The sequence below is a fragment of the Astatotilapia calliptera genome, chromosome 5 (genome assembly GCF_900246225.1).
Source record: "Astatotilapia calliptera chromosome 5, fAstCal1.2, whole genome shotgun sequence".
Lineage (NCBI taxonomy): Eukaryota > Metazoa > Chordata > Actinopteri > Cichliformes > Cichlidae > Astatotilapia > Astatotilapia calliptera.
The window spans coordinates 19,627,477-19,654,899 of NC_039306.1; the positions used below are offsets into that span (position 1 = coordinate 19,627,477).

The 27,423-nt window shown below is 40.7% G+C and overlaps 4 protein-coding genes across 8 annotated transcripts; 2 read left to right on the forward strand and 2 right to left on the reverse strand.

Moving 5' to 3' along the window:
* Window positions 1-4,924: 4,924 nt before the first annotated feature.
* LOC113022444 (proline-rich transmembrane protein 3) lies at window positions 4,925-10,542 on the reverse strand. Of its 2 annotated transcripts, none has more exons than XM_026167874.1 (3): window positions 10,480-10,542; window positions 7,326-7,819; window positions 4,925-6,991 (listed from the first exon to the last, which is right to left on the reverse strand). In XM_026167874.1, exons 2-3 carry the CDS (start codon window positions 7,801-7,803, stop codon window positions 5,352-5,354), a joined length of 2,118 nt encoding a protein of 705 aa, XP_026023659.1. In that variant the 5' UTR covers window positions 7,804-7,819; window positions 10,480-10,542; the 3' UTR covers window positions 4,925-5,351. The 2 variants fall into 2 exon arrangements, with proteins under 2 accessions (XP_026023659.1, XP_026023658.1); XM_026167873.1 differs by lacking the exon at window positions 10,480-10,542 and adding an exon at window positions 8,556-10,019.
* qrich1 (glutamine-rich 1) lies at window positions 10,399-19,432 on the forward strand. Of its 4 annotated transcripts, none has more exons than XM_026167869.1 (12): window positions 10,399-10,523; window positions 11,666-11,925; window positions 12,000-12,068; window positions 15,044-15,181; window positions 15,276-16,082; window positions 16,452-16,611; window positions 16,791-16,945; window positions 17,044-17,158; window positions 17,523-17,631; window positions 17,726-17,877; window positions 17,966-18,056; window positions 18,144-19,432. In XM_026167869.1, exons 1-12 carry the CDS (start codon window positions 10,517-10,519, stop codon window positions 18,331-18,333), a joined length of 2,253 nt encoding a protein of 750 aa, XP_026023654.1. In that variant the 5' UTR covers window positions 10,399-10,516; the 3' UTR covers window positions 18,334-19,432. The 4 variants fall into 4 exon arrangements, with proteins under 4 accessions (XP_026023654.1, XP_026023655.1, XP_026023656.1 ...); XM_026167870.1 differs by lacking the exon at window positions 10,399-10,523 and adding an exon at window positions 10,615-10,764; XM_026167871.1 differs by lacking the exon at window positions 10,399-10,523 and adding an exon at window positions 10,779-11,002.
* A 100-nt stretch (window positions 19,433-19,532) lies between these two features.
* On the reverse strand, window positions 19,533-22,146 carry rpusd4 (RNA pseudouridine synthase D4). Its single transcript, XM_026167875.1, has 6 exons — window positions 21,622-22,146; window positions 20,706-20,913; window positions 20,526-20,619; window positions 20,185-20,335; window positions 19,998-20,095; window positions 19,533-19,904 (listed from the first exon to the last, which is right to left on the reverse strand). Exons 1-6 carry the CDS (start codon window positions 22,031-22,033, stop codon window positions 19,704-19,706), a joined length of 1,164 nt encoding a protein of 387 aa, XP_026023660.1. The 5' UTR covers window positions 22,034-22,146; the 3' UTR covers window positions 19,533-19,703.
* A 291-nt stretch (window positions 22,147-22,437) lies between these two features.
* Window positions 22,438-25,882, forward strand: LOC113022450 (WD repeat-containing protein 82-like). Its single transcript, XM_026167881.1, has 9 exons — window positions 22,438-22,796; window positions 22,895-22,995; window positions 23,082-23,148; window positions 24,233-24,332; window positions 24,724-24,840; window positions 24,943-25,098; window positions 25,206-25,275; window positions 25,355-25,497; window positions 25,597-25,882. Exons 1-9 carry the CDS (start codon window positions 22,636-22,638, stop codon window positions 25,627-25,629), a joined length of 948 nt encoding a protein of 315 aa, XP_026023666.1. The 5' UTR covers window positions 22,438-22,635; the 3' UTR covers window positions 25,630-25,882.
* Window positions 25,883-27,423: the final 1,541 nt, after the last annotated feature.

Genomic DNA, 27,423 nt, shown 5'->3' on the forward strand with positions numbered 1-27,423 from the left:
TAGAGCAGCAGAGTTGAGTCTGTGGGTTGCATGAAAAGTTTGTCAAAACGTCTCTCCCAGTGCCAAACAGCTTGGAAATGTGTGATTGCCACTGATCGCAGATCAATTACCTCTCTCTCTGCATCTTCTCCATACTTTGACCCTACGATCTAATTGCTAGGCCGACTCTGGGCTCAACGCTGAACATAATGTTCACCCACATGTTCAGGTACAGCGCACATGTTGCCAACAACCAGTCCTGATAAAGACCAGAAGCTCAAAACATTAAGCTGTTTGATTCTGGCACAGACGTTTTCGGCCAGTTTTTCATGGATGCAACCAACATCCTCAAGTCTGCTGCACAACTCACAAATGCATTTTCCTTACAGATGTGTCACCATGTCAGGTAAAATAAACAGGTTTTCCAGTGGCATAAGTTTTATTGCCAAGAAGCATTCTTCTCAAAGAAAGACCAAACACATATTTCCTTACTTTTGTGCTAAATATATGTAAATGTGACTGGTTAATGACAACATAGATGCAGAATTTCAGTTTTGGGTTTATCAATCAGTTGAACTAGAAGATAAATTTAAGATTATTCTGTTATCAAACAACATTCATCTTGAGAAAGAAACCATGCAAGTTAAGTTTACAGGAATATCTCCACATCAAAGGAGACAGATGAGGTGGTTAAAACACTCAGGTACCTCCTAATTAAGGCGTCTTGTGTATATCCTACTGTGAGGGCACCTAGAGGCAGATCCAAGAAACGGTGGAGGGATTAAGTCACTCAGGTGGCTTGAGAATATTATGGGGTCCCACTAGAAGAGCTAGAGGACGTGGCTAGGGAGAGAGAGGTCTGGGTATCTCTGCTAAGGTTGCTGTCCCCCTGACAGGCTCTGAGGTAATTAAGTTTTATTTATAAATCACTAATTCACAGCAACAGCTGTCTGAAGGTGCTTTATATTGTAAGGTACAGATTCTATTGTTCGGAGAAAACCCCAAGAATCAGACGATCTCTAAGAGCTACCTCTTTGCAAGAGTGGGAAGGAAAAACGTTCTTTTACCAAGACATAACCTCTGGCAGGGGAGCGGCAGCCAGTTGGGGAGTGAGGGGAAAGAGAAAAGAATAAAGGAGAACAAAGTGAGACAAGGGCCAAAACATACTACAGGAGACAAAAGAAATACAGTTTAATGTCACGCAGTAGTGGTGTATAAACACAGGCTGGTGTAGAGAGGTGAGAGTGGAGTGGAGAAGAAGTGTTCAGAGTGTCATAAGAGGTCTCACAGCAGCCTAAACCTATTGTAGCAATTGTTCAGGGTCATCTGATCCTAAATGGTTTATCGAAAAGAAACGTTTAAACCTAATCTTAAAAGTAAAGGTTGTGTCTGTGTTTCAAATTCAAACTAAGAGCTGGTTAGAAGGGAGACGGGCCTGATAGCTGAAGGCTTTGCGTTGAATTCTACTTTTAAAAACAGGCCTGCAGCCTGAGAGCAGTTTCTGTTGGGATTATGTTTCTATGAATGTACCCTGAATGTGAGGGTAAAGATTTTAAATTCAGCTCTGGATTTAACAGGAGTCAGTGAAGAGAAGCCAATATTGGGTCAATATGTGTCTCTTTCTATCCCTTGTTAGTACTTTCTCTGCATTATTTTGGATTAACTGAAGGTTTTTCAGGTAGCTTGTAGAACAGCCTGAAATAAAGGGTTTCAATAGTCAAGCCTAACTTTTTAACATGTTTCTAATTTTAGTGATGCTGCTAAACTAATAGCTAATACTAATAACTTTAGTGAATCTCTGTTTCTGCATCTCATACCATCATCAGGTGAATGTTTGATTTGATATGATAAGAGCACTGTGTTACTGTCGCAGATATTAGGACAGCCAGGCGTGTTTATTAGTTATTAATATTAAGACCAAGCGAAAAGACGCCATATATGAGTATAATTGTTATTTGTTGTAATTTGTTTTAATTGTACGTTTAACAATTAAAAAGCATCTTGTAGTGACAGGTCTTCGTGACTAATTGTGATTTTATATTTTATTTTATGGAAAGTTAGATGTGGTTTGCAGTGCTCAACTAGAGTGACTTTTGTGACACTTCTGTTGCTATAATTAAAAAATAAATAAAAACAACAAATACAATAATTTTCTTACAGACTGAATAATAAAATAAAATAAGTTACTGGCAGATTGGCAGCTGTATGCTATTAAGTTAATGTAAAAAGTATTTACAGTAATTTTACTGCAACTTAAACTACAGCAACATAGTTACTGAAAATAATTTACTGTCATCCAGTTGCCAGTGAGTTAATGTAAAATGTACAGCAACCTGTTCACAGCGTACAGATGAAAGAAAGCAATCCTGCATAAATGTACACATTAAGGAATGCCAAAGGATAGGTGATGGACTGACTGAAAAACACGACAAAACAGTTGAGTATGAGTGTTTTAAACAAATTCAGTCAATGATTGTGTATCCAGTTTTGGCCTCCGATGATAAAGGAAAGGGCAAAGAGGAAACACGGCAGACAGGCTGAAATTCTCTGAGCTGATGGAGCTGTGCTGGTAAGAGGTGTGGCTGAAGGATCAGGAAATACTGGCATGGCAGCCTCACGAGGAACATAATGTCATTACTTGTAAGGGTGTGGATGATAAAATGTTTGAGTCAAAGGCTTCTGAGCGGTGGCAACACTGTTGTTGACATAGTAACAGCAGTATGTTGATGGACACACCACAGGCATCTGGTTAGTCTGAGTGTTCGGGTATTGTGGTGTGGGCTTCTGGATTTACAGGTTTAAGATGCTCGGCAGTTCGAGTTTGATCCTTTGGAGATACGAGCAGTTTGTTAGGGAATGGCAGAAAAGTATATTGAGAAAATACTAGAAACAGGCAAGTGGGGAACTTATTGGACTTGTGATCATTTGTGGCCACAGGTATGGTTACAAAAACCACAGTCATGGAGGAGGGGCAAGAGGGTGAGATGGGGTTGTGGGATGGAAAATTCCAGGTCTCACAGGGAATTGTGAGAACAGAGGAAATGGATATTGTGGATACTATGGAGAGGCAGTTCACGTCTGGGAAACAAGACATGAGGCCTAAATGAGAATTCAGGGTAGGGAAGTGCAGGCACTTCTTAGTTTACAAAGCTTGCAACGGTACCTGAGGGAAGCTACGGATGTAGTAGGGAATACCATAAACATGTGTGATAAGTGTGGGAACTACGTATTGTGGAAACACTGGGAACTGAGGGTACTGAGTCTGCCGCAGGACCTGACCACTTTCACCAGGAGGTGCGATTGGTGTTGTAGTAGGGTTAATGTTGGATAGCAAAAGGCAAGTAACCAAAAACTCACCATCCGCTCATAAAGGAAGGAGTGAATATTCTTTATCCTGCAAGGAAATAAACTGAGTAAATGTTTGTTTACAATGTTTGACCACAAGAGGGCCCATCACACCTTGATCTGTGAGCACATGCATCAATTAGAAGGTGCAGTAAATGTCAACTGTTCAGAAAACTGTTTAACAGTAGATCCACAGATGCTACACGTGTAAACACTCCAGTAGTTTTAATATCTGATTATTAACCATTAATCTTTTTTTTTAATCTAGTGAATCTAAATTCAATATTATCAATGCATATTCAATATTCATACACTAAATGAAAAGTGTTTGATTTAGAATAATTAGAATATTAAATATATTCAGACTTTTTGATTTGATTGATGTGGTCTGCTGGGTTTTTATGATCTATTCCAAATGAATAATTTACATTTTAAAATTAATCATTAACAAATCTTTTGTTTAAAAGTAAACAGTGAGTCGCCGGACACACCACCTTTAATAAGACAGATGTGAGATGGTATTTAGGCTATTGAAACTTACCAATTTAAGTCACTCTGATGGTCACATTTGAATGTCAGCAAAGTTTTAGGCTAAACATCAATCACACTGCTGCAGGTGTTTGCACAGCACCCACTGCATCATCATCACAAATCATCACAAAGTTTGAAAAACGATTGAGAAACTGTCACTGCAACATACAGCAAATGGAGGCAAGGCATCACACCTTTAATTATTATATAACGGTGCTTTTGTAAAATGATTTCAAAGGTAATCTCCAGAACCACCCCCTTTTCAAACTGTTGACCAATCATTCATTGCCATGTCAACCTGTAGCGGGAGAAGTCTTTGTTGTGTATGATAAGCATGTACTGGACTAATCAGCTCTGTTATCCTGTTTTTTGTGTTTGCGCACCACTGAGAAATACGACATTACGACATATGCATTGGGGCTACTGAAAGTAGAAATAAGAAGATTAAAATATTTATGGGAAAAATAACCATCGAGTTTGCGATTAAAAAAAACAAAATGTAGGTTTAAAAAAGTTCCAAATTCAGCAGGAAAAAGAAAACTCAGAAAATTTCAAATGTTTCTGAGGTTTTTTCTTGTAAATGTGCCTTTATTTAATCCTGAATTTACCACTTTGTCTCTGTACAATTTTTTTTCTTGTCAATTTATGACTTTTTGAAAATTTTGAGTTCTTCCCAATAGATTCTTTTTTTCTAACACTGGTAGTTATATCAAACAATTCAAGCTGAATAATAACACAACTAAATGCTACTAAGTTTAATTAATTCCCTTTTGTTCGGGATAATTACCCACACCCATGTCTAAAATCGAATGTTTAAATTCTATTCTTTTTTTCACCTCTTCTCAAAATCTTCTGTTTCTCGGTTTTTCAGCTTTACGTAAACCAGTTTTCAGTGATCTAAACATCTACTAAAAGATTACATCCTTACACCTCCATGCTGACTGCCATTATTATGATTTGAACACAAACACACACACACACACACACACACACACACACACACACACATATTTGAGGCAAAATCAATAAAAGTAAATTTGGTATGATGTAAAACATGGTTAGCACAAAATTTATTCTTTCAATTTCTAAATTTATTGTTGATCATATTATTCATATAAATTCAAATTGATTTACAAACAAGACAGTAAAAACATCCAGTCGCTGTTGGTACACTAATCAGATGTCAACAGATAAGAGATGGTAACCTGCTGAATTAAAGGTCATCTGTCCTACATACACAAATAACACTGACAGAACAAAACATATTAGACCTTTATTATTATTAAATACTCATATTATTCACTAGGAGAAAAAAATCTGACTCAACAGATTTATTTAAGTGAAAGTACCATCATCTTCTCAAAAACATAAAGATCACATAAAAAGTGACAAATTTCAGGTCATACTGACTGTATTTTTGCATTATCAAACCCACCCATAGTAAACAGTTTTTACTAAAAGAAATATGATAGTTTATGTAAAAGAAGTTTATGTCCTTAGAGGTCTGTGACATCGTCATCTGACCAGTAATGCTGATGCATCACTGCAGAGAATTCCTCTCTCATGTATGCAGCAGCTTTAGACTCACTGCTGCCATTATTTTCAGATGCAGCACTGGGTGACTGTACTGGTTCTTTGGCCTGGAAATGGTCTAGAGATGCCGAAATGGACTCTGTGTCCATCCAGCCGTAGCTGATAAAAGCTGGAGGGAAGGGTTTTAGACCACCGTCTTCATCATTGGTGCCCATTGTCCATGAGGGAGGCGGAGGTGTGAACAGACTCCCTGCTACAAGCTGTCCGTGGTGAAAAGCATTGTCAATGCTGCGCCTGAGGTTAATAGGAGATGGGGGCCGCATGTCAAACTCTATAAGTGAAAGAATACACTCACGTTCACCAACTTTTTGCCACAGCAATGCTGCCTGAGAGTCCGAGCTGCTACTACCAGGATCAGACTTGTGCTCTGATATTTGGGTGGATGTTCGATCATCATATGGGGACATTATGTTGTTGCTGATACCTGCTTTTGACAGGTTATATTTGGACCAGTTATTTGGCATCAGGTCTTCCCAGCTTTTATCTGATTTTTTTAGTGGGACTTTCCACACAGTGGCTAACACCCTATCCCAAAAGCTTTTATCCTCCATTCTTTTGAATGCCTCCACTCTGCTCTGCACATGATCACCCCTTGTGTGACCCTTAGATGGAGTCCAGAAGATCCAAGATCCCAGGACAAGCAAAGAGAATCCCCAGGCTAACTCAAGGAGTCTCGCCCAGAACTGACTCAGCCACCAGCCCCAGCCAAAGCGCCTCCAGTTTCCCAGTAGCCCATAAAGCCAGAAGAGACTATACATCTGAAGGCTGCAGCATAGCACCCCAAGGAAAGCGCACCCTGCTATGACTCGCTTTCCGCGCCTCTCGGGCCTCTGTGAAGGAGCCCACTGTGGTAAAGAGGACCTGAGAAAGGGTTGCAGATTGGAAAGGGCCTTTGTGAGGATCCCCAAGCAAAATGGGAGGCCCCAGCAGAGGGAAAGGGTCTGTAGCAAAAGAGGGACAGCAGGGGTTAAAGTTAAAGAGTATAGATCGGCTACAAATAATGCAGAGCAATGAAATATACCAAACCCTCCAACCACCCATGGGTGCTGCAGCTTTAGTGGGAAAAGTAATAAATTTAACCCTTTCAGTGTAACCAGAGCGAGAGCAAGCTGCACCCACAGAAGAAGCTGCAGAGGAACATTATGTAGCGCTGCCAGAGTGGCATGAGACAGAATCTGACGGGTACCATAGGGGTCAAGTATGAGGAGGATGGTACGCAAAGAACCACCCATGATTAGGAAGCTATTTGCCAGGATCAGGGTGTAACAGAGGGGCCGAGGAAGCGTACATGCTCCAGCCGTCCCCACAACTGCCAGGCAAGCCATCAGCAAGAAAAGGCTGGCAGACCCAAAGACGTGCAATTCCCAGGCAAACGCCAGTGTGCGCCTCATGTCGTCCCAGAGCAGACTGGTGCCATTAAAGTTTTTAAGAACAATACACGGCCCAACACCCAGCACGCAGGGGCCTCCAGGTTCTGAAGGTTTATAATTTATCATGGAAGTAAACGCACTGGTATGGAAAGGAAGTTTAGGGCGGTCTCCACCTGAAAGAAAGAGAAGATTTTATATTTTTAATTAAAAATAATTTCATGGTGAATTTTTACATACTGTACTGTTAGCCCGATTACCAGCATAGTTGCACAGCATGCAGTGTCACAGACAGCTACATCGAACCAAAAGATCCAATATCAATCACTTTTACTTTATTTGCTTTTTAAATAGATTTAAATTTGATTTTTCATACAAAAATGTGAAAAGAAGGATATAATTTTATACTAGATCTCACTGTGACCACCTGACAATTTGATGCAGTTAAAGAAAAACGTCAAGTAATGCACTATGTGCGCTACTTCACTTCCATATCACAGCTTTACTTACGAGTTGGGAAGTTGTGTTTCACAGCAGAGGTATGACTCTCTTGTAAGCGCTCTGCTGTTATGTGGCCGCCTTCCAGCAGAGCTCCCTCTGAGATTACGGGTGCACTGGGGTGAGTGTTTCCTGTAATTGAAGTATTAGCTTTGTCAGCTCTTTGGTCCAGAGGCCCTGAGTGGTGCAGGCTGGGTTCTGTCCCCACTATGATTCCAGACCCAGAGTGGGTTTCTTTGCTCAATGGAGTGACAGCCTGATTGATGAGTTGCTGCAACTCCATGCTGCCAACACTATACCGGCTGCCTTCTACAGGGCTTTCTGATTGAAAGATTACTTCCCTGGCCAAGCTGTCCAGGCTGCTGTTGTTTCTGGCTCCACTTTGAGTTGTTTGGACTGAGCCAGAGTTGGATGGTGAATGCGAAGACTGAATAAGGCTTCCAAGTGAAGAGAGGGACACGGTTAGTGTCACAAAGAGCAGACGCCCCATTTTTGACAGCCAAGATCTGTAGAGAAGACAGAGCGAAAGCACTGAAACACGTTTCCATGCATTCAGGTTCCTAATGTCCCTAGCACTAAAATTAACAGTCTAAAAATATGCTTTACAGTTTTTCTGAAGCTAACGCAAAACTTCAGCCAACCAAGATAATAAAAAGCCTCTTTTAATAAAAAGTTCCTCTTTTGTTGCCACACTTTCACAGCAACTAAATAATCAAAAACTGCTTTGGTAAACACAAACATATGTACTAAAAATATTTATTGATGTCAAGATGGCTAAAACTTGATTTTACCTTGAAATAAACACTGAAACACTTTCTTCACAGCCATAATGGGGAGGTAAATGATTATTAAATATATTTAGATTCACACAGACGAACTTTTATGTTTCAGTTCTAAATGACAATATTTTCTACGTGTAATCTGGAGGATGTGCACCCTCTACAATAAATGCACATTTGAATCAGCAAAATTACAACACAACTTTGGAAAAACTGTTCACAATATGAGTCAGTCGGACCAAAAATATAAAGTAGCCATTTCAGTAATAAATCAGGCAGTGTAAACAATAGGTATCTAAATGCAATTAGAAAGACTAGAAAATGCTGTGAATCCAGAAAAACTCTGAAAAACTGAAATATTTTACCCCTTCATAGTTCATTTATGATTCAGGCAAACACAAGTATAAAACACACATGACAACACATCATTCAGCTGTCAAATCAGTCTAACTCATTGACTTACCTGCGATCAAGTCTTATTTTCTGCTTTCTTTTTAGTGCATCACGGGTTGTGCTGCATCTCTGGTAAAAGTATGTGTAAAGCCTGATTTCTGAGGTGATACACAAGGTGCATCACAGTGAGCCTTGAACATACTGACTGGCGCGCTCACAACTAACTAACGGCTTATTGCACCTGCTGGTTACTTGGCAACTTTCCATCACTATGTCGCTAGTAAAACAAAGACCTGATTACCATGGCCCATTTCTGGAGAAAAAAAGTTGAATAAATAATTCCTGTTTATTGTTTGCAGTGTTCATAAATGAAGGATTTTAAAATGAAAATCAAAGTTGTAAATGACCGACTGTTAATAACAACCTACAAGCCTTCTGTTTTGTTTTAATGGCAGCTGTTTAAAGGTAAATCCTTCTCAAAAGGATTACATTAAGATTCTTACAGTGGCATAAAGTCACCTGCAGTGATAAGCCAGTAAGTCACGAGCCAAGTAAGCTGTTTCATGCCAACTTACTAGCTTATTATTTTTCCAGAGTGTGCATGTGAAAGACTTACGCTTTATGATCAAATTAGGAGAGTGTTAGTCACCACTCAGATGAATCCTGTGGTCTTTTCTCTATCAATAATGGATCAGCTTTCTTTCCTCTTAACGTCCACCATGGTGATAGTGTTCGGGCTAGATTTTGCTAAACAGGCAGATTTTCAGAAACTAGAAGATGTTACATTTCAAATGAAGATTCACCGCATTATGACTTTCGTTTTTTCCATGAACCCTCTTAGTTCCAAGTCATCTTTGCTGACAGCCCCAATTTAGCCTCAAACCATAAACGTAACCCTGTATTTTGGAGAAAAGCCAGTATATATTATACTGGAAAAAATAGTTCTGTTGCATATGTTAAAATAATTTTGTCCCCTTACTGCAAAGAATTTGGACATTTTCTTTTTAAATTACATCTTCTAGGATCATTGCTTGTGATGAGAGACCTCAAGGGGTTAATTATAATAGACTCAGAATTTGGGTGTTTTAAAGTCTATAAACAGGGGTGGACATTTAACAAGAACCTATCCTTAACCCTAGATGTGTTGCCAACACCCTGGAAGATGTTAAGCAGTTAAAGAAAAATGTACACATACTACATAAACGCTGCCATAAGAGAGCCCTTGTAGAGTCAGAGATAGTCTGCAGCGAGTGTGGGAATTAACTCTTTCCAATCCAGTGTGTAGAGGACACAGCCTATGCACACAGCGCATCTGTCTAGGTCCACCTTAAGAAGGGCAAGAGGCAGTTTGTTGTGGAGGGAACAGGGGGAGGCCCTCAGTAGCACATGCCTGGCTCTTTAAGGCAGACTGGGGAAGTTAGAACAAGTTAAAGGCACATGCATTCATGTTTACCAAGCTTCAGGAGAACCATCCTGGAAGAAAATGTTTGTGTTCATTTAAAGTCACGTATCTTGATTTCCAGAGTCAGAGGAAATAAATTAAACAGTTAATAATAAAATAAAATGATTAATAATCAAAAACAGAGACATCGTAACATAAAAACAGTTTGACCGAAAATAATAATTTAAGTAAGGAATCCCTACTAAAATATTTTAAAATAAAATAAATAACCAAGGCCAATTAACCACATAATGTGGCCAATATCTATCTAATTTAAAGCTATACAGATCCTACTTTTCTGTAATATTAGAACAGATATCTAATAGTATGACAATGATCAGTCATTATTTTGTCTGATTTTTAAATTAATCCTCAATGAAAGGAGTGGTATTGTAAAAGGCTGTCTATTTATTGCGATCATTCAAACTGGGTATCTGTGTATATAGGTTCTATCATTTCAATGCAAATGACCCTGTTTTAATCTGAGAGACTGTGATTATCTTGCACTGCCAGATTACGGTTGACCCACCGTTACAGATGAGACATGCCCTACCTTTAACTACACAAATGTGGTTGCACTTCTCGTCCAAATGTCATGTAAGTTTTCATAACAGTGCTGCTCTTGCTACCGGGATGGGAGCTGCAGTTATCAGCCCGTTGGTTGGCAGAGCAGTGTGGAGAGCAGCCGCGTTGTTTTCGGGGCCTATACTTCCGTCATTTTATGTCTCACTTGGTAAACAGCGTGTGGGGTTTTGTGCGTGTGTCGCTGAGTGGTGTTTTTTTGGACATACGACGTGGGATTTCGCCGCATAACTAAACCTGCGCTTTGCTGGAAGTGGTAAACTTTTAACACAACCCGGAGCTCAGCGTGAAATAAGCAGACGTCAGAGAATCGGCCAGTGGTTAAATTTTATCTCCGTGTAATCACGGCATTGTTTTGCGGTATTGCACAGCTGCTAAAATGTGCTATGTAGCCAAGTAAATGGTATGCTGGTGGTAGCTGTTAGACGTTTATCGGCTTTTTGGTTTTAAACACCGTGCCTTGGCGGAAACAAGAGGATTTCATTTTATTTAAGGTAGCATGACAGGATCCAGAGCAGCCGAGCTAGCTCGCTAGCTAACGTTAGCACAGTGGTTAGCCAGCGAGGTGTTGCTGTGTTAAATACAGTTCGATAGCCTCTATTATGAGTAAAACTATAGCCGTGTTGTATAAGTTACGGCATAAATTATATTGGTATTCAACAGTGTAGAATGCAGTCGGCGGTTGCTACTCAGTGAACTATCCATATGGGTTGTGGCAAAACAGCGCCTAGCTAACATTGTTAAGCTAGCATGCTAACAACTAGCTGTCACATAAACTGTCAATATAATGAAACCAGGCACCATTGTTGGTGCGTTGCTTCATTACTTCATTGCTATTAAACCCAGTTAATCGCTCATAGTAAACATTTAGGTTTACCTTTCAGCTAATCTGTGATTGCAGTGTTTCTTAATTGTAGGAAAAGTTGATTTAAGCAAAGCACAGTCATTGTATTAGCTCCAAGCCAAATGCATTTAACATAGCAACCCTAACGTTCCCAACCTTACTGACAAACATTTAAACTGCATCATTGTAGTTGTATGTAAGAGAGAAAAGCTGTCTCTCATCATTTTACGTGAACATTGCAAATGCAGCTTGTTTAGGATGTAATGGATGTAACTGTGCTCTTAGAAGTGTAAAAGAAAAATCTCCTTTCCAGGTCCAGTGACGATGAACGAGCAGGAGAGTGGGGTGGTCTCCTTTGACGAATATGTGCGGCAAAAGGCCCGCACTGTGCCTCAGCACAGGATGAAGGAGTTCCTGGAGTCTCTTGCCAAGGGCCCAGAGGTGCTGCAGGAGTTCAGCCAGCAGGAAGGGGCAGCCACCAGTACAGCCATGGTGTACCATCAGCAGGGTGCCAACTGTGTTTACACAGACAGCACAGAGGTGGCAGGATCTCTCCTGGAGCTGGCCTGTCCAGTAAGACACTTTATATTGGGTGTTGAATTATGTTGTTTGGTGGTTTGCAATTACATGTAAATGTTTTATAACAGGTACAGGTGACCTCAACAGACATGTCACCCCAGCTGCATCAAGGATCTGAACAGCAGCTTCAAGTGCAGGTTAGTTTCTTCTTGTTTCAGCTGCTCTTGTTATTGGTCGGATCATCTGCCTCCATCTCACCCTATCTCACCCTATCCTCCTCTTTCACACAAACTCTCAAAGTTTGCATCCACACTGCTCAACCTGACCTGGCCCAATGATGTATTCATTTCTAATCATATCCATCCTGGTCACTCCAAAAACAAATCTGAGCAACTTCAGCTCTGTGACCTGCAGTCCCGCCTTGTCTTACTGTCAGTGCCACTGTCTCCAAACCGTAGATCAGAGCAGGTCTCACTACCGTCTTTTAAATTCTTGTTGCTATCCTTCTGTCACAAATCACCCTGCCACTTGTCTCCATCCACTCAACCCTGCCTGCACTCTCTTCTTCACCTCTGTTGTGCACTGTTTGTTGCTTTGCATGGTTGATCCTAGAAATTTAAACTAATCGAACATGATGTCATTTGCAAACGTAGTCCACAGAGACTCTTCCTGCCTAACCTCATACAAAAACATAGTGTGTTTAAATTTTATATAGCCGATTGTCCTCTCAGTCTCAGCACACCACAATTACTCACTAGTGTTTGTGTCATTACATAGAGACCAGAATATGTTACAAATTATTAGTTACTGTTTTAAAAAGCAGTGCGTTATTTTTGCATTACTCCATAGCATAGCCTGATACACTGTCACACATATGAGAATGCATCTATGTTGACATTAAAAACCTTAGGGTACTAAGGATGTACCAGTCCAGCTTTTTCCCTTTCTGATCTGACACCACTGCTTTGACTGTGAGTCTCTGCTGATGTACTGATTTGATCTCAGTGTTGGATTAGAAAGCTGTATTTCTCACTGTGAGGAAGAGATTGAAATAAGGGTGGGTAATTATAGATTCAAAATTTATATCATGATATTTCATCAGAAAATTTGTGCTAATTTTGGTGATATAGAAAAAAAAATACAAAAATTTTAAACACTTGCAGATAGCAGCTTTTTTTGTAAGTGTAAGTACATGAAGTGCACTCTCTTACTGAAATGAAATTTGAAATGTGAATCTGTCAAAACAAGATGGCAACAGCATTACATACAGTGACACAGCATACGTCAAATGTAATCACAAAAGTAGCCGAGGTAGTGTTTCCATGTAAGTCTGTATAAACATATAAAATAACTGCTTAACTTTTGAGTTTATCAATAACTAAAGTAGCTTAACCTCAAACACCTGCGCAGTATTGTCATATAATTAACCTGAAAACGTTTTTTTTTGTTTTTTTTTTACCCGGGATGTTTTATGTTGTTTTTTTTTGTTTTTTTTCTTGGGTTGAGCTGTTTAAACACCTGCAGGTGATTGATTTGGTAATTTCTACCCACCATTGGCTCTTCCTGTCGTAGTAATGCTTAGTTTGAGGCATTTGTTTACTTTTGGGTTACATGTCAGGAGCTGCGAGGCTCTCCTCAAAGTTTCTCCACCTTTTGCAGGAGTGGTTTTCTGGAATATTTGAAAGGTAGCTCCCTTTTTACTAAATCTATCAGAGGCTGACATGTTGCTGTTCCTCTCAGACATGCCTGGGTTTTTCTCCTAGTCCTACATTTGAAAATGTAAATGTGAGACATTGCTGTAGCCAAACCATCAAAATATGACACTCTTATAGCACATAAAATGTGTACTGGTGTTGTCTTTATCAGCTATAGATGTGAATCATTTGTATGAAATGAGGTCATACTCCACTTAAGTTTTCACAAGTTTTGAAAAGGGTTAGGGTTAAAAACAGGCTATAAATTTACAGAATTTATGGTATTTATTATTGAAAAAGGGAGGATATAGAAATATATTCTTGTTCATTTAATCTATTTGCACTGGACTGGAGTCATTAGGCTGCAAACTGGTGTCATTTACAGGCGTTGTACTTTCTTCATCAAGAATGAGACAGCTGGAGTGAAATTAACTTTAACTGACTTGATCACATTTTAAATTATAATTATATCATAAGTTTAGTAAACACTCCTAAAAAGTGTTACACAAAACTTTCCATCTTGCATGACTGGACAGAGCATAATGAGAGTGAAAGTAAACAGGAGGAAAGTTTCCAGTTAAATAAATGCTTCTGCAGATGTATAGATAGAAGTTGTTGGTGTAGCAGCATGAAATGACCCCAAACCTCCCTCCATGCTGTGTTAGCTGTGGCGCTAACTGCTGCTGTTATCTGGTAAACAGAAAACATTGTAGAACTCAAAGGAATGGATCCCATACTGACCCAAAAAGTTGGATCGAGTATTGGACTGATATCCAATCCAAATATCAAAGCAGTGCCTTCTGAGAGGCTACAGTCAGGCTCACTGGGAGGAATCCCTTTCCTACTGAATACAAACAGAAGATCTTTCACTTAGTATTTAAGTATGCATACAGAGCCAACAGGAAATGTGAAAACCACGCAAAGGAGCACTTTACAGAAAAATGTTGTGGTCACAATGATTCTTCAGTAGGAAAAGGTGCAGGTGGAAATGGAGGATACATTTCTGACTGGTTATACTGATTTGTACCATCACATTGTAGTCCTTCTGTGCAATAAAAATTAAAGCAATGTAAATGTTTTTAATGTAATTGGAAAGAGGGTGTTTGCTTTTTGTTTGCCTGTTGTGCAGATAATTAAAGACCTTGTAGCACAATCAATGAAATATCTGTTTGATTAGTAGCAGAAGTTAGTTCTATGAAGTATCACAAGCCAAAAAAAAGATCAACTTTCTCTCAGGATTATGGTTGCTGTTTCATGCTTGTTCAATTCACATTAATGTAATTAAAACAGGATCGGTCACCTCAGACATGGGTGTATCTTACTGAGACTTCAAATGTATAAACTTGAGACGCCTTATGACTTTGATGACTGTTGTGTTGTTCATAGCAGAAATGTCAAAGAAAAGTATTTCAGTGTGTTTATGATTCATAAGGTTGCTTACAAGTCTGTTTGTTTTTCTTACTCTCCCTCTGTGCCAGGTTCAGATCCAAGAACAGCAGGGCCAAACAGTTGGTCAGGTTCTTCAGGTGGCCCACCCCTCTCAGCAGGACATACAGGGAATCTCAACAGCCCAGCTTGTGCAGGCAGGAGAGCTCACAGAGGAGCAGCAACAGCAGGTAGAGGATTAACTTCAGTTACGTCTATCAGGTTTTTCCATGTTTCCCCATTTAAACAAACAAACAAAAAAAACATGTTTACTGTGTTTCACAGATTCAGGCTCAGTTGGTTGCCGCCGTAGCTGGAGGACAACAAATCCAACTGTCAAGTGGCCAACAAATCCAGTTGCAGGGAATGCAGCATATTCAGTTGCCTGGGGGACAGCAAATTCAACTTCAGGCCGGCCAGCAGATTCAGTTACAGGGTGGGCAACAAATCCAGATCCAGACCATTGAGACCATGACTCCTGCTCAGCAACAGGACTCTACCAGGGAGGCAGAGCGGAGGCCCAGCACTATCCCCACTGTTCTCCAACCAGCCAAGAAGCGTAAGATGGATGTCCCCCTAGCTGTTTCGTATGCTGTTCCACAGGGGCAGCAGGTGGCTACAGTTTTAGCCATCCCTCAAGGCCAGCAGCAAAGTTATGTGTCCCTACGACCGGATTTGCTCACAGTTGACAGTGCTCAGCTGTACAGCACTACAGGAACAATCACAGGTCCCCAAGGTGAGACCTGGACCATCCCTGTGTACTCCACTCCACAGCAGCAGGGTGTAACTCACATTGCTATACCACAGGAGACGTATAGCACAGTGCAAGTAACTACCGCCAACGGCAAGGACAAAATGTCCCCAAATTCCACATCGAGGTCTGCCGACGTGCATTCAGCCACCACTGCAACGCAGGAAGAGATCGTGCAGACCCTCTTCCCAGCACAGTTCATGAACGGCAACATTCATATCCCCGTGGCAGTGCAGACCGTAGGAGGGACATACAACACTACACAGTCAGTGCAAATATGGGACCCAAATCAACAGCAGAGTCAAGGGGAAGATGGACAAGACCAGCAGCTCCATCTGCAGGTTAGAAAAGACTCCGTCTTACAGTTGTACTCTGGTCCTCGATGATTATGGCTGGAACTAAATTTGCCCTGTGCAAATGTAACAGAACATAACTGATAATTGTTGCTTTGGTCATAATCATGATGGTGTTTTCAAAAGTTCATGTTTATTTTTAGCCTTTTTTTCCTTTCTGAATTAAGAATGTGAACTAGTTTAACTAGGACTAGTTAATACTACTAATCATAACAATACCATGTTACAACATAACAGTATTATCATACTATGAATTACCATCATGTAATTAATAAGATGTGTTTAACTCTGCTGCCATCTTTCTCAAAAACCTTTTTTTTTTTTTTTTTTTTTTTCCCCTTTGCTCTTCTACTGCAGGGTCAAGTAGCCACTGAAGCTCAGGGCGAAGCACCCACAGAGATTCTGGTTCCTGTGTGTCTAAAGCCAGAGGAAGGGCTGGAGGTTTGGCGCCTTTGGGTGAAGAGAAAAAATGCTGAACTAAGCAAACGGGAAACAACAAAGCTTGCGCCCATAGGACGTAAGTAGGCCTGTTACAGTTGTCTCAGTAACAGTGAGCTCTTGCTGAAACCAGAGGAAGTCACAACATTTTGCTGTTGGCACTCTGTAGTACGTACTGTTATTCTTAGTCACCTAGAAGTAAAGTCAGTTTTACACTGCTTCTCCAAACGTAGTGTTTTCTGGTATTTCTGCGTTCAGGTCGTCAGCCCCTGCGTTTTCAGGAAGATCTGGTATCCAGTGCAGTGGCGGAGTTAAACTTGGGTCTTTCCCTGATGACTCAGGAGGCACGAGGATCCGAGGACGAACAGTTTGCTCCCGATGTCCTGTATTATGTTTTCTTGTGTATACAGAAGGTTAGTATCTCCATACTCAACCACAAAAAGGCAGGAAGAATAAAACTAAGGCTGAAATTGCTTTTCTGTGTTGTTGGTTTTTTTTTTCTTTTTTATAGTATCTTTCTGAAAATGGACGTGTGGATGATATTTTCAATGATCCATATTACACTCGATTTTGCGAAAGTTTACACAAAATCCTGCACGACTGGAAACCCACTGTGCATCCTTTAGGTAAGGCAAAATCCACAATTTTGTAATTGTTTTCGATATTCAGGCAGCATTTACATGTCCATTGTCGAGTGTTTACATACATCTTTGACATTTGGGATCTTTTCTGGCATGATTGTCATAGCAACAACCATCAGTCATTCACAAGATTAAAAGAGCTTCTGTTGCCTGTTTGCATTAGCCATGCTAGCTGCACTTTACTAACCTTATGCAGTTAACAGCATTTTTTTTGGCAAGGACGAGCTAAGCAGCAGATCGACGATTTAGTTCGGGATCACATCATCCTGTTCAACATGACGGAGATGCGCTGAAGCCTTAAACACATGCATGTGAATCCTGCCGTACTCATGGTATGTTTTCCTCTTAGGTTATATCATCCCAAGTCACGTGACAGAGGAGATGCTGTGGGAGTGTAAACAGCTTGGCGCACATTCACCTTCCACATTGCTCACAACTCTAATGTATTTCAACACTAAGTGAGTAACCATTGAATGGCCCTTAGTCTTTTATCCTCTCTCTAATCGCTCAGAGTCAAATACCGAATATGGTACAATGTCGTATTTGTTGCAGGTATTTCCACTTGATAACACCTGAACAGCACATGAAAGTAGCTTTCTCTAAAGTCTTAAGACACTCAAGGAAGAACCCAACTAACGCCAAGGACAAAGCAACCAGTATTCGCCTTCTCAAAGGGCAAGGCCTACACAGTGCTGGACAAAAAGGTACTCTCTTGCTCAGGTCGTGATTAGCTCAGTGTTGGATAGCAGAAATGCCCGTTGTTGACCTGTTGCTGTGTACTGCATCATTTAGGAACCGATGACATGTATGAAGAGCAGATCGAGGATCCTGCGAATCCTCTTCGTTGTCCCATCAAACTTTATGACTTTTACCTCTTCAAATGGTGAGCAGCACTTCAGCTTAGTAGGATTTATGTGATGATTACTCTTCAGTTTACACCCCCAGACACATGCTTAACTAACTTTTCCAGCCCACAGAGCGTTAAAGGACGTAACGATGCGTACTACATGACTCCAGAGCCTGTCGTTGCACCAAACAGCCCGATGTGGTACTCCTCTCAGCCCCTCACAATTCAGCAGGTGGAACAAATGCTGTCTCGCATCATCGTGGTCAGAGAGATCCAGGAGATCATCTGTGTTGTTCCAGAAAATGTGAGCTAGATTGAGGACTTGGCTCACAGGAACTTGTTCTCCAGATTGTTGACTATGCAGTATCCATCCTGACTATTATCATCGATGGCCATTAAAATAAAGTGGAACAACTTCTGAGGAGAGTATCATGATTATGCTCATCAGATCCATAAATTCTTCTCTTCTTATTATCTCTGTTTTTGACCGGTGGGTTGGATTTCTCGTTCTCTTGGCTGCCTTTGTAAGATATCACCTCTGTAACTTTTGAACCGGCAAGTGAGCAAGACTTTAGTCTCTTCTCAGCTGGGCAGAGATGATACACGTTCGTGTACAAAGTCAATCTTATAAATGATTAAACAACTGTAATCTTTTCTTTCTTAACCTCACAGGCTGTTCACGTCTTAATTCTCTAGTACCACTAGTAATAATCTTAAGACAGTTACAGGGACCAGTGCTCACAACTTTTTTTTTAAAAATACATTTTGGACCATGTATGATAAGTTTGAATCTGAAATACTTGTGCCTGTTTTTTCCAAAACATAATTACATGATATTGCTTGTGGAATAAGTTAAAACTCAATCATTCACATGGTTAAGTGCTACAGATCGGTGACAAATTGAAGGCAAAACCAGTGTGTTTCAGTAACTTGGTTGCCTGTGCTGCCTCTTTAACTCAGCTGTAGTGAAGGACACAATTTTTCTTTATCTAGAAGATATCCTCTAAATGGGTATTTTAACCATGGTAGTGGCCATGTTGGCCCAAACTCCCCCGCAGGGCACTTTTTGTTTAAGATCCAGTGACTCCAGAGGTCATAGCCTGATTCATAATTTCATAGCTCAAGTATTTCAACCCCTTCCTGCATCCTGGGAGATGCCACTCGTGTCAAAACTGAAGCATTTTAACATAGGATTAATGTGAGCTGAGACGTACTCCCTCAGCATAACTGAGACACCATATACTGTTGGATTTTTTTTCCCTTTAATTTGTCACCTATATCTGTATATTGTAGTCATTCAGATTTTTCTCAGGATAAAACTAACATCTGAAACACCCATCAAGGATTTTTGCCAACGTATTCCTTCATGTATGTGTGTATAGTAGGTTATTAAACAATATATGCAGATGGAATCTTTGTAGTAAGTCATGTCAAGCTGAAACATAATGATTACTGTCTTCTAAAAAGAAAAAGTGAGCTGTGGGTCTTTTTAATAATGACGCATTTGAATGGTTCTTATTCAGTTCCATAGCATCAGTTTTTAATAATTAACACATTCTGTTCCACATCTGTCCACTATCACACGTATCGGCGCTGTAGTTACACATCCTGATGTTCTATTCCACATTTAAATTACATTTAACAGGGTTGGACTGTTAAACGCTGAACAAAGCAAGGAGATGATCACGTTTGTTTTTCATCTGGGAGAGTTATATGCAGTCGGCCCAGTGTTTGGGTGAAGTATTTCGGTAGCGGGCAGGACACGTTGACGTCAGCTTGGCTGCTTCCTGGCAGCGTCAGCTGTCGTGCATGTAAATGAAGGGGGAGGTGCCGAACCTTGCTCTGTTCAATCCCAAGTTTTCCCAACACACGTTCTGGTAATTTCTGTGGAAGGAAATGTATTATTTAGTCATCATTTGTGACAAAATAGAAATCAAACTCTTATACATGTTAAAAAAGAGACTGTAAACATCTTACCTGTGGTGCCAGTTTGCTCCAGTGGGAATATTTGTGGTCACCAAGAATGGGACACCCGAGAGCAAAGGCCATATGAACCCTCATCTGGTGCTTCACTCCTGTGAACACAATGAAGCAGAAAAATACCGAACATGTGCCCAGGCAGGTTTTTGGGATGATTTCCTTTTGTTCACATGTGCACTGTTACCTGTAAAAGGCTGGAGTTCCACAAGGCTGCAACCACTGCTGCTGTCCAGGACTCTGTACTTGGTCAATGCTGGATGAGCTTGGCGATGACTTCGGACTTTGGTTACACCATCACCTTCATCGTTCAGTCTGTAAAGAGGACTCAGAGCCATCTGAAATCAAAGAAGTTGTTATGAGACTGGAAAATGCACACCATTATTTAAACAATAACTAGTAATTTACTCAAATGCTCTGGACAACAAACCCAAACTAATTTAATGTGTAATAAACATACTAACTACTAAGCTAAAAGCCGTACATACAAGGATGTTTAAAGCAATGATCATACAGAATAAGAGGCACCTTGTAGTGTGGCTGAGGACCTGTGACCTCTCTCTCTATGATGGGAATATCAATCAGACCTTCAGATGGCACAGGAACACCAACCGTGATAACCCTGAAAAGGAACAACATAACTAACATGCAGTGGGAGTATTAGCATGTACATTATTTAATTAATCCTTATCAGTTTCCCCTACTCACCAGTACTTCCTCTCCACTTTGTTATTTCTATTCAGAGCGAGTACGTGCTCCACCACTTCATCCCTCCTGGCCAGCAGGAGAGTTCCCGTTGAGTCCTTTTCTAGACCCAGACAGGGAATGAGCTGAGAATCAGACTTGATCTTCATCCCATCCATCATTTTTGAGAGAACAGGAAGCACAGAGGTGATGGATGTGACGTCGGAGTCATCTGGGAGACAGCAGCAACATTACATTTGTGGTGCCAGTTAGACATCCCAGCTTCAGTGTGATAGCTGACATTTTTATGGTCATTCCAGCTGTTCTCAGTAATGATACTGCATGTCTCCTAACAATAACAACAACAATAATAATAATAATAACAACAATACTGAGCCTGTTTAAGAACACCTTAATATGTACAACAATAAAATATAGTCTCACCACATAATTTTTCATACACATGTTTAACTGTTCATTAATACAAATATCTAATTAGATAATCACATTAATTTAGCATGCAGGCATCAATAATGGTCAATAGTTCAGAGCCATGATCAGAATGGGAAAGAAAGGTGATTTAAAAGACTAAATGTGGCATGGCTCTTGGTGTCAGACAGGCAGGTTTGAGTATTTTATAAAGTTTCCCAATCATCTTTCGGGTTCACACAGAACAGTACAAATGGATGATGTCAGACGATGTTTTCTTGGCACACTCTGTGCCCTTTAGTACCATCGTTTAAACACCACAGTCTACCTGAATATTGCTGCTGACCATGTCCATTGTAAAACACCATGTTACAAAGATCTCATATTGTTTTTTTTTTCTTAACATTACAATGAGTTGATTTTTATTTTTATTTCAAACTGAAAATAAAAACTTTTTCAAACTTCTTGTCAGTGTAATCAGATTAAAGAAGACAGCCCAGTGTTGGTTTACCTGCCACAGGGATGCCGTAGGGTTTGTTGACGATCACTACATCCTTGTCCTGGTACAGCACGCTTCTGTGGAGGTGTTTGGCGAGCACGTTGGGGTGCACATTTTGTAACTGTACACTGAACCGTTTCAGCTCCATCACCCTCCTCTGCTGGGCAGACATGGGAGGCGCTGTCTCTCGGGTCTTCGACTTCTCTCCTCGGATCTTACGGGCCAGGTCAACGGCTCTAACACGGGGTTTGTCATCTGCGTCGGAGCCTGGAGTGTGGTTGGCAGCGGTGCTCTGACCCCGGGCGAGGGGCGGTGTTGTCTGCGGACACTGGCGGCAGGTTGTCCGGGGTTTGGCCAGACAGAAGAGCACATCCAGGCCGGAGCTCCGGTCAAACACACGCGCTAGTCTCCCACAGCTGTTCATCACGGCACTGAGTGAACCTCACAGACCAGACGGCGCACACGAGCTTCAAAACACAAGCATGAACTCTGAAGTTATTAAAGAAGTTCCGGGCCAAGCCTTTCAGAATAAAAGCATAATTTCATCCATTCATTCAAATTAAAATAATTCCGACATATTAGACACTATATAGATAAAACCAAACGACAAACGATATAACTATCCGTTTAAATGCTCCTAAACATAACAAATACACACTGCGTAAATGTAAAAAAGCATTCCGGTAATTTCCGCCTTTCTCTCAACGGGTGTATTTGTTAACTACGCTTACACGGCCCGCCAGGTCACAACTGCAAAATATTATAGCTTCTGGCAAGCACCGCCCGCCTGGTAGATGAATAAAACTAAGTCGATCATAATTTCCGGTTGTTACAAAGTTGCATGTTGTCTGCTGTGGATTTTTGTTGCCATAATGCAAATACAAGCACCTTAGTGATCTAATGGACAGCAGATGCGCATAGCTCAACCAAACCGAAATAATTACCAGGCTTCATTAAATCTCAGACAGGAAGCTGATGGAGTGTTTTTTCTCCTAACGTATGCTTTCTTGGTAAAAGCCTGCAGCTATGAAGATCACAGACGGTGTATTACGATGTTTCAGAGTGGCCAGGACTCATCGGAAAAACGAAGAGAAGGTCAACTGCGTGGACTACAGCCCAAATGGTGAAAATGTGATAACAAGCAGCGACGATGACCGCATACTGCTGTATGACATGCGAGATGGAAAGTAAGTGGCAGCCACTGTAGACAGTATACTGTATATGATAAATAAGATCCTTAATGTGACTGCATTGTGTTCTTATGGTGTCCTTGTGCTTTTCTCAGGTGCAAAAGCAACCTCTTCAGCAAAAAGTATGGAGTAGACCTCATCCGCTACACGCATGGAGACACAAATACAGTGATCTACAGCTCCAACAAACTGGATGGTAAACACTTGACGCCATGCACAGCAATGCGAATACAGTTAGTGGTCCATTTTGGAAAATGAAATATATTTTGGGATATTTTTCAGATACCATCAGATACCTTTCGCTCACTGACAACAAGTACATCCGATATTTCCCAGGTCACACTAAGAGGTGCGTAAAGCAAACACACAACCTTAATCAACCACAACTGTAAACATGTAGACTGGTATTCAGTGAAAGCAGACAGTTATATAGTATGCACCCTATATGCCTACTAAGTAAATGGACATGCTTTTATTTACTGTAACCAGACTAAATAGAATAAAATGTAGTTGAGTGGAATTCTCATTTTCTACCTTTCTGGAGCTTTCTCCAGTGTGCTCATAAAAATACAGAAATATACACTCAATGGTGACTTTATTAGCTAAACCTGTTGAACTGGATTTTAGTGGAAATATCTAATCAGCCAGTGTCATGGCAGCAACTCAATACATTTAGGCATGGTGAAGGTGATGTGCTGAATTTCAAACTCAGCATCAGGATGGGGAACAAAGGTCATTTCAGTGACTTTAATGTGGCGTGGTTGCTGGTGCCAAACGGGCTGGTCTGAGTACTTCTGATACTGCTGATCTGCTGGGATGTTCCCACACAACCAACTCCAAGATTTACAGAAAATGATCTGAAAAAGCAAAAAATTCCAGTAAGCAGCATTTCTCTGGGTGAAAATTCCTCGTTGGTGACAGAGGAGAATAGTCAGACTGCTTTGATCTGAAAGGAGAGAAATAGTAACTCAAATAACCACTCGTTATAACCAAGTTATGCAATAGAGCATCTCTGAATGCTCTCCAGACATTTCTGTAGCAGATGTGCTAAAGCAGCACAAGATCACACTGGGTGCCACTCCTGTCTGCTAAGAACAATAAACAGTAGTTACGGTTTATATCGCTACAATTAGACAACAGAAGAAAAACGTTGCCTGATTGAATGATTCTCAGTTTCTCCTGTAAGTTTGAGATGTTAGGATCAAAATTTGGATGAAACAAAGCGTTGCACTCAAATGGCCTCCAGAGTCACAGATTTCAGTCCAACAGAGCACTTTTGGATTGCAGAGGAATTCAGATTCTCATTGTGGATGTGCATATAGTGTGCATTCCTGAAAAGCTTGTTCCTGTCTGTCTTTCCTTAAAGTAATTTTACATTCAATAAAACATTAGCTCAATCCTGATCAGTTAAAACCAGTTTGTTTGGGTTTCAGGGTTACTGCTCTTTCCATGTCTCCGGTGGAAAACACATTTATCTCTGGGTCACTGGACAAGACTATCCGGATCTGGGACCTCCACTGTCAAAACTCTCAAGTAAGTAGTTTGTCACTTGATTGAAAAGTTCCATTTCTTCTGCCATTTGTACACATTTACAAATGTGTAATAACAGCTACAGTAATAGAATAGTGTGCTTTATATTGTGACACAAAATACTGCCTATTAAAGTGCTGTTGATTAGTAGTCCCTGAGTAGTCTTGACCACCAGAGGTCTCCAAATCTCTCTTGGATCTGCTCAGACATAATAAATCTATGGGTAATACCAGAAACATAACCTTGCAAAAATATAAGGAGTAAATAAACACCAAATGGAAATAAACACATAAATATGAAAACATGTGATGCAGAAAGTGGTCATTATTGAGGATTCTTTTGCATATTTCTTGAAAGTTACCAGTTTATGTTGCACAATCTCTCTGATTTTCAGGGTTTGATAAATCCACTGGGGACACCTCTGTGTTCGTTTGACCCCGATGGGCTGATATTTGCTGCAGGAGTGGATTCAAAGACAGTTAAACTCTATGACTTTCGTGCTTTTGACAAGGTACAGCTGAGTCCATTAAGGGTTTTCTGTTTGTGTTCACATGCATTCTTTCCAAAAGCCTTAAATGAAATTCTTAATTATCTGAAAATCTTCCCGTTGAAGGGCCCGTTTGCCTGTTTTGAAACGAGGTTTAATCGCGTTTGTGACTGGACTGGACTCAAATTCAGTAGTGATGGGAAGCAGATCCTCATATCTACAAATAAAGGGATTATTGGAGTCTTGAATGCTTTCAATGGATCTGTTCTGCACACTTTTTCCGTAAGAGACATATTGGAACAAAAATACGGAATTGCATCTGTTTTTATGTTAATATAATTATTTTCAGATTACATGCTGAAGCCATCCCTGTCTTTCCTCATTTTAAGGGCTACAACAACAGTAAAGGCATCTCACTGGAGGCCTGCTTCACACCTGACTCGCAGTTTGTCATGATTGGTAAGCTAAAAAAAAACCCTCAAACTTTAGATTTGAGCCTTTTCCTTTAAGCTTCCTGTTAACACTCTGGTTTTTCCAGGCTCAGAAGACGGGAGAGTTCACGTTTGGAGCACAGAGAGTGGAATGAAAGTGGCCGTGCTGGATGGGAAGCATCCAGGACCCATCAGTGCGCTCCAGTTCAACCCCAGATTCATGACGTTTGTTAGTGCCTGCTCTAACACGGTGAGAGCAAGCCTATCTTACCAGTGTGTCATTGATCTCCTGCTGGAAAAACTGCTTATTGTTCTCATTTTGACTTTTTAAAAATTATTTTCTCAACAGACTTTTTGGCTCCCGTGTGTTGATGACTTGTAAAGGCACCAAAGGTCACCATCATGGAGTGAAGTTGGACCTTCCTTTACAAACATCATGACCAAGGAATATTTTGGAAAAATGTTATGTTGTTTCTACCTTTTTTTAAAAAGATGTTTCATTAGCTTTTATTTGCCTGTGTTTTTAAAAAATAATAATTGTGCTTTTATTGATGGTTTTATAATAAACTGGTTTAAAGTTATATAATAAAAAATCTTGTTTTTTAAACGTTGTCCCTCATCCCTCCTCAAACGTTTGCTAGGAATTATCTGAATTCCAACAAGTGCTTTTATTATTATTATTTTTCCTTTGTATTAACGAACAATATTAGAAGTATAAGTGTAAACTGACAAACACTAACAAGTGAGAGTTTTCTGTGTGTGTGTGTGTGTGTGTGTGTGTGTGTGTGTGTGTGTGTGTGTGTGTGTGTTTCCAAATCCTGTGCTTCTTTACCCTAGCTTAGATCCTCGTGGCGCAAATTCAACAAGGTGCTGGAAACATTTCTTAGAGATTCTGGTCCATATTGACATGAAGACACAGAAGTTGGATATCAGTTGGAGATGGTTTACGCTTCGTGTCACGGCACATTATCCTGATTGAAGCAGCCATCTGAAGACCACTACACTGTGGTGATAAAGAGATGGACGTGGTCAGAAATGAATGACGATGCAAGTACCAGTCTACTTCCTCAGCCTGTCTGACCGATTCTGATGCTCGGTTTCATCGTGTAGATGATGTACACATGTCTAAATGCCTGGAATACAGTGGGGCAAAAAAGTATTTAGTCAGCCACCGATTGTGCAAGTTCCCCCACCTAAAATGATGACAGAGGTCAGTAATTTGCACCAGAGGTACACTTCAACTGTGAGAGACAGAATGTGAAAAAAAAAATCCATGAATTCACATGGTAGGATTTGTAAGGAATTTAACTGTAAATCAGGGTGGCAAATAAGTATTTGGTCACCTCAAACATGGAAAATCTCTGGCTCTCACAGACCTGTAACGTCTTCTGTAAGAAGCTTTTCTGTCCCCCACTCGTTACCTGTATGAATGGCACCTGTTTGAACTCATCATCTGTATAAAAGACACCTGTCCACAGCCTCAAACAGTCAGACTCCAAACGCCGCCATGGCCAAGACCAAAGAGCTTTCGAAGGACACCAGGAAAAGTATTGTAGACCTGCACCAGACTGGGAAGAGTGAATCTACAATAGGCAAGCAGCTTGGTGTGAAAAAATCAACTGTGGGAGCAATCATCAGAAAATGGAAGACATACAAGACCACTGATAATCTCCCACGATCTGGGGCTCCACGCAAGATCTCATCCCGTGGGGTCAAAATGATCATGAGAACGGTGAGCAAAGATCCCAGAACCACACGGGGGGACCTGGTGAATGACCCGCAGAGAGCTGGGACCAAAGTAACAAAGGTCACCATCAGTAACACACTACAACGGCAGGGAATCAAATCCCACAGTGCCAGACGTGTTCCGCTGCTGAAGCCAGTGCATGTCCAGGCCCGTCTGAAGTTTGCCAGAGAGCACATGGATGATACAGCAGAGGATTGGGAGAATGTCATGTGGTCAGATGAAACCAAAGTAGAACTTTTTGGTATAAACTCAACTCGTCGTGTTTGGAGGACGAAGAATACCGAGTTGCATCCCAAGAACACCATACCTACTGTGAAGCATGGGGGTGGAAACATCATGCTATGGGGCTGTTTTTCTGCCAAGGGGACAGGACGACTGATCCGTGTTAAGGACAGAATGAATGGGGCCATGTATCGTGAGATTTTGAGC

Bases quoted from the DNA above. Each gene is read 5' to 3' on its own strand.
- rpusd4 (XM_026167875.1), bottom strand. From the start codon at position 22,033: ATGAACAGCTGTGGGAGACTAGCGCGTGTGTTTGACCGGAGCTCCGGC. The intron at 20,620-20,705 runs GTGAGTAGGGGA...GTTCCTTTTCAG, and splicing joins AAAGTGGAGAGGAAGTACTG to GGTTATCACGGTTGGTGTTC. The intron at 19,905-19,997 runs GTAAGATGTTTA...TTCCTTCCACAG, and splicing joins GGAGCAAACTGGCACCACAG to AAATTACCAGAACGTGTGTT.
- LOC113022450 (XM_026167881.1), top strand. From the start codon at position 22,636: ATGAAGATCACAGACGGTGTATTACGATGTTTCAGAGTGGCCAGGACT. The intron at 25,099-25,205 runs GTAAGAGACATA...CCTCATTTTAAG, and splicing joins CTGTTCTGCACACTTTTTCC to GGCTACAACAACAGTAAAGG. The intron at 25,498-25,596 runs GTGAGAGCAAGC...TTTTCTCAACAG, and splicing joins TTAGTGCCTGCTCTAACACG to ACTTTTTGGCTCCCGTGTGT.
- qrich1 (XM_026167868.1), top strand. From the start codon at position 11,296: ATGAAACCAGGCACCATTGTTG. The intron at 16,083-16,451 runs GTTAGAAAAGAC...CTTCTACTGCAG, and splicing joins ACCAGCAGCTCCATCTGCAG to GGTCAAGTAGCCACTGAAGC. The intron at 18,057-18,143 runs GTGAGCAGCACT...TAACTTTTCCAG, and splicing joins GACTTTTACCTCTTCAAATG to CCCACAGAGCGTTAAAGGAC.
- LOC113022444 (XM_026167874.1), bottom strand. From the start codon at position 7,803: ATGGGGCGTCTGCTCTTTGTGACACTAACCGTGTCCCTCTCTTCACTT. The intron at 6,992-7,325 runs GTAAGTAAAGCT...TCTTTCTTTCAG, and splicing joins GAAACACAACTTCCCAACTC to GTGGAGACCGCCCTAAACTT.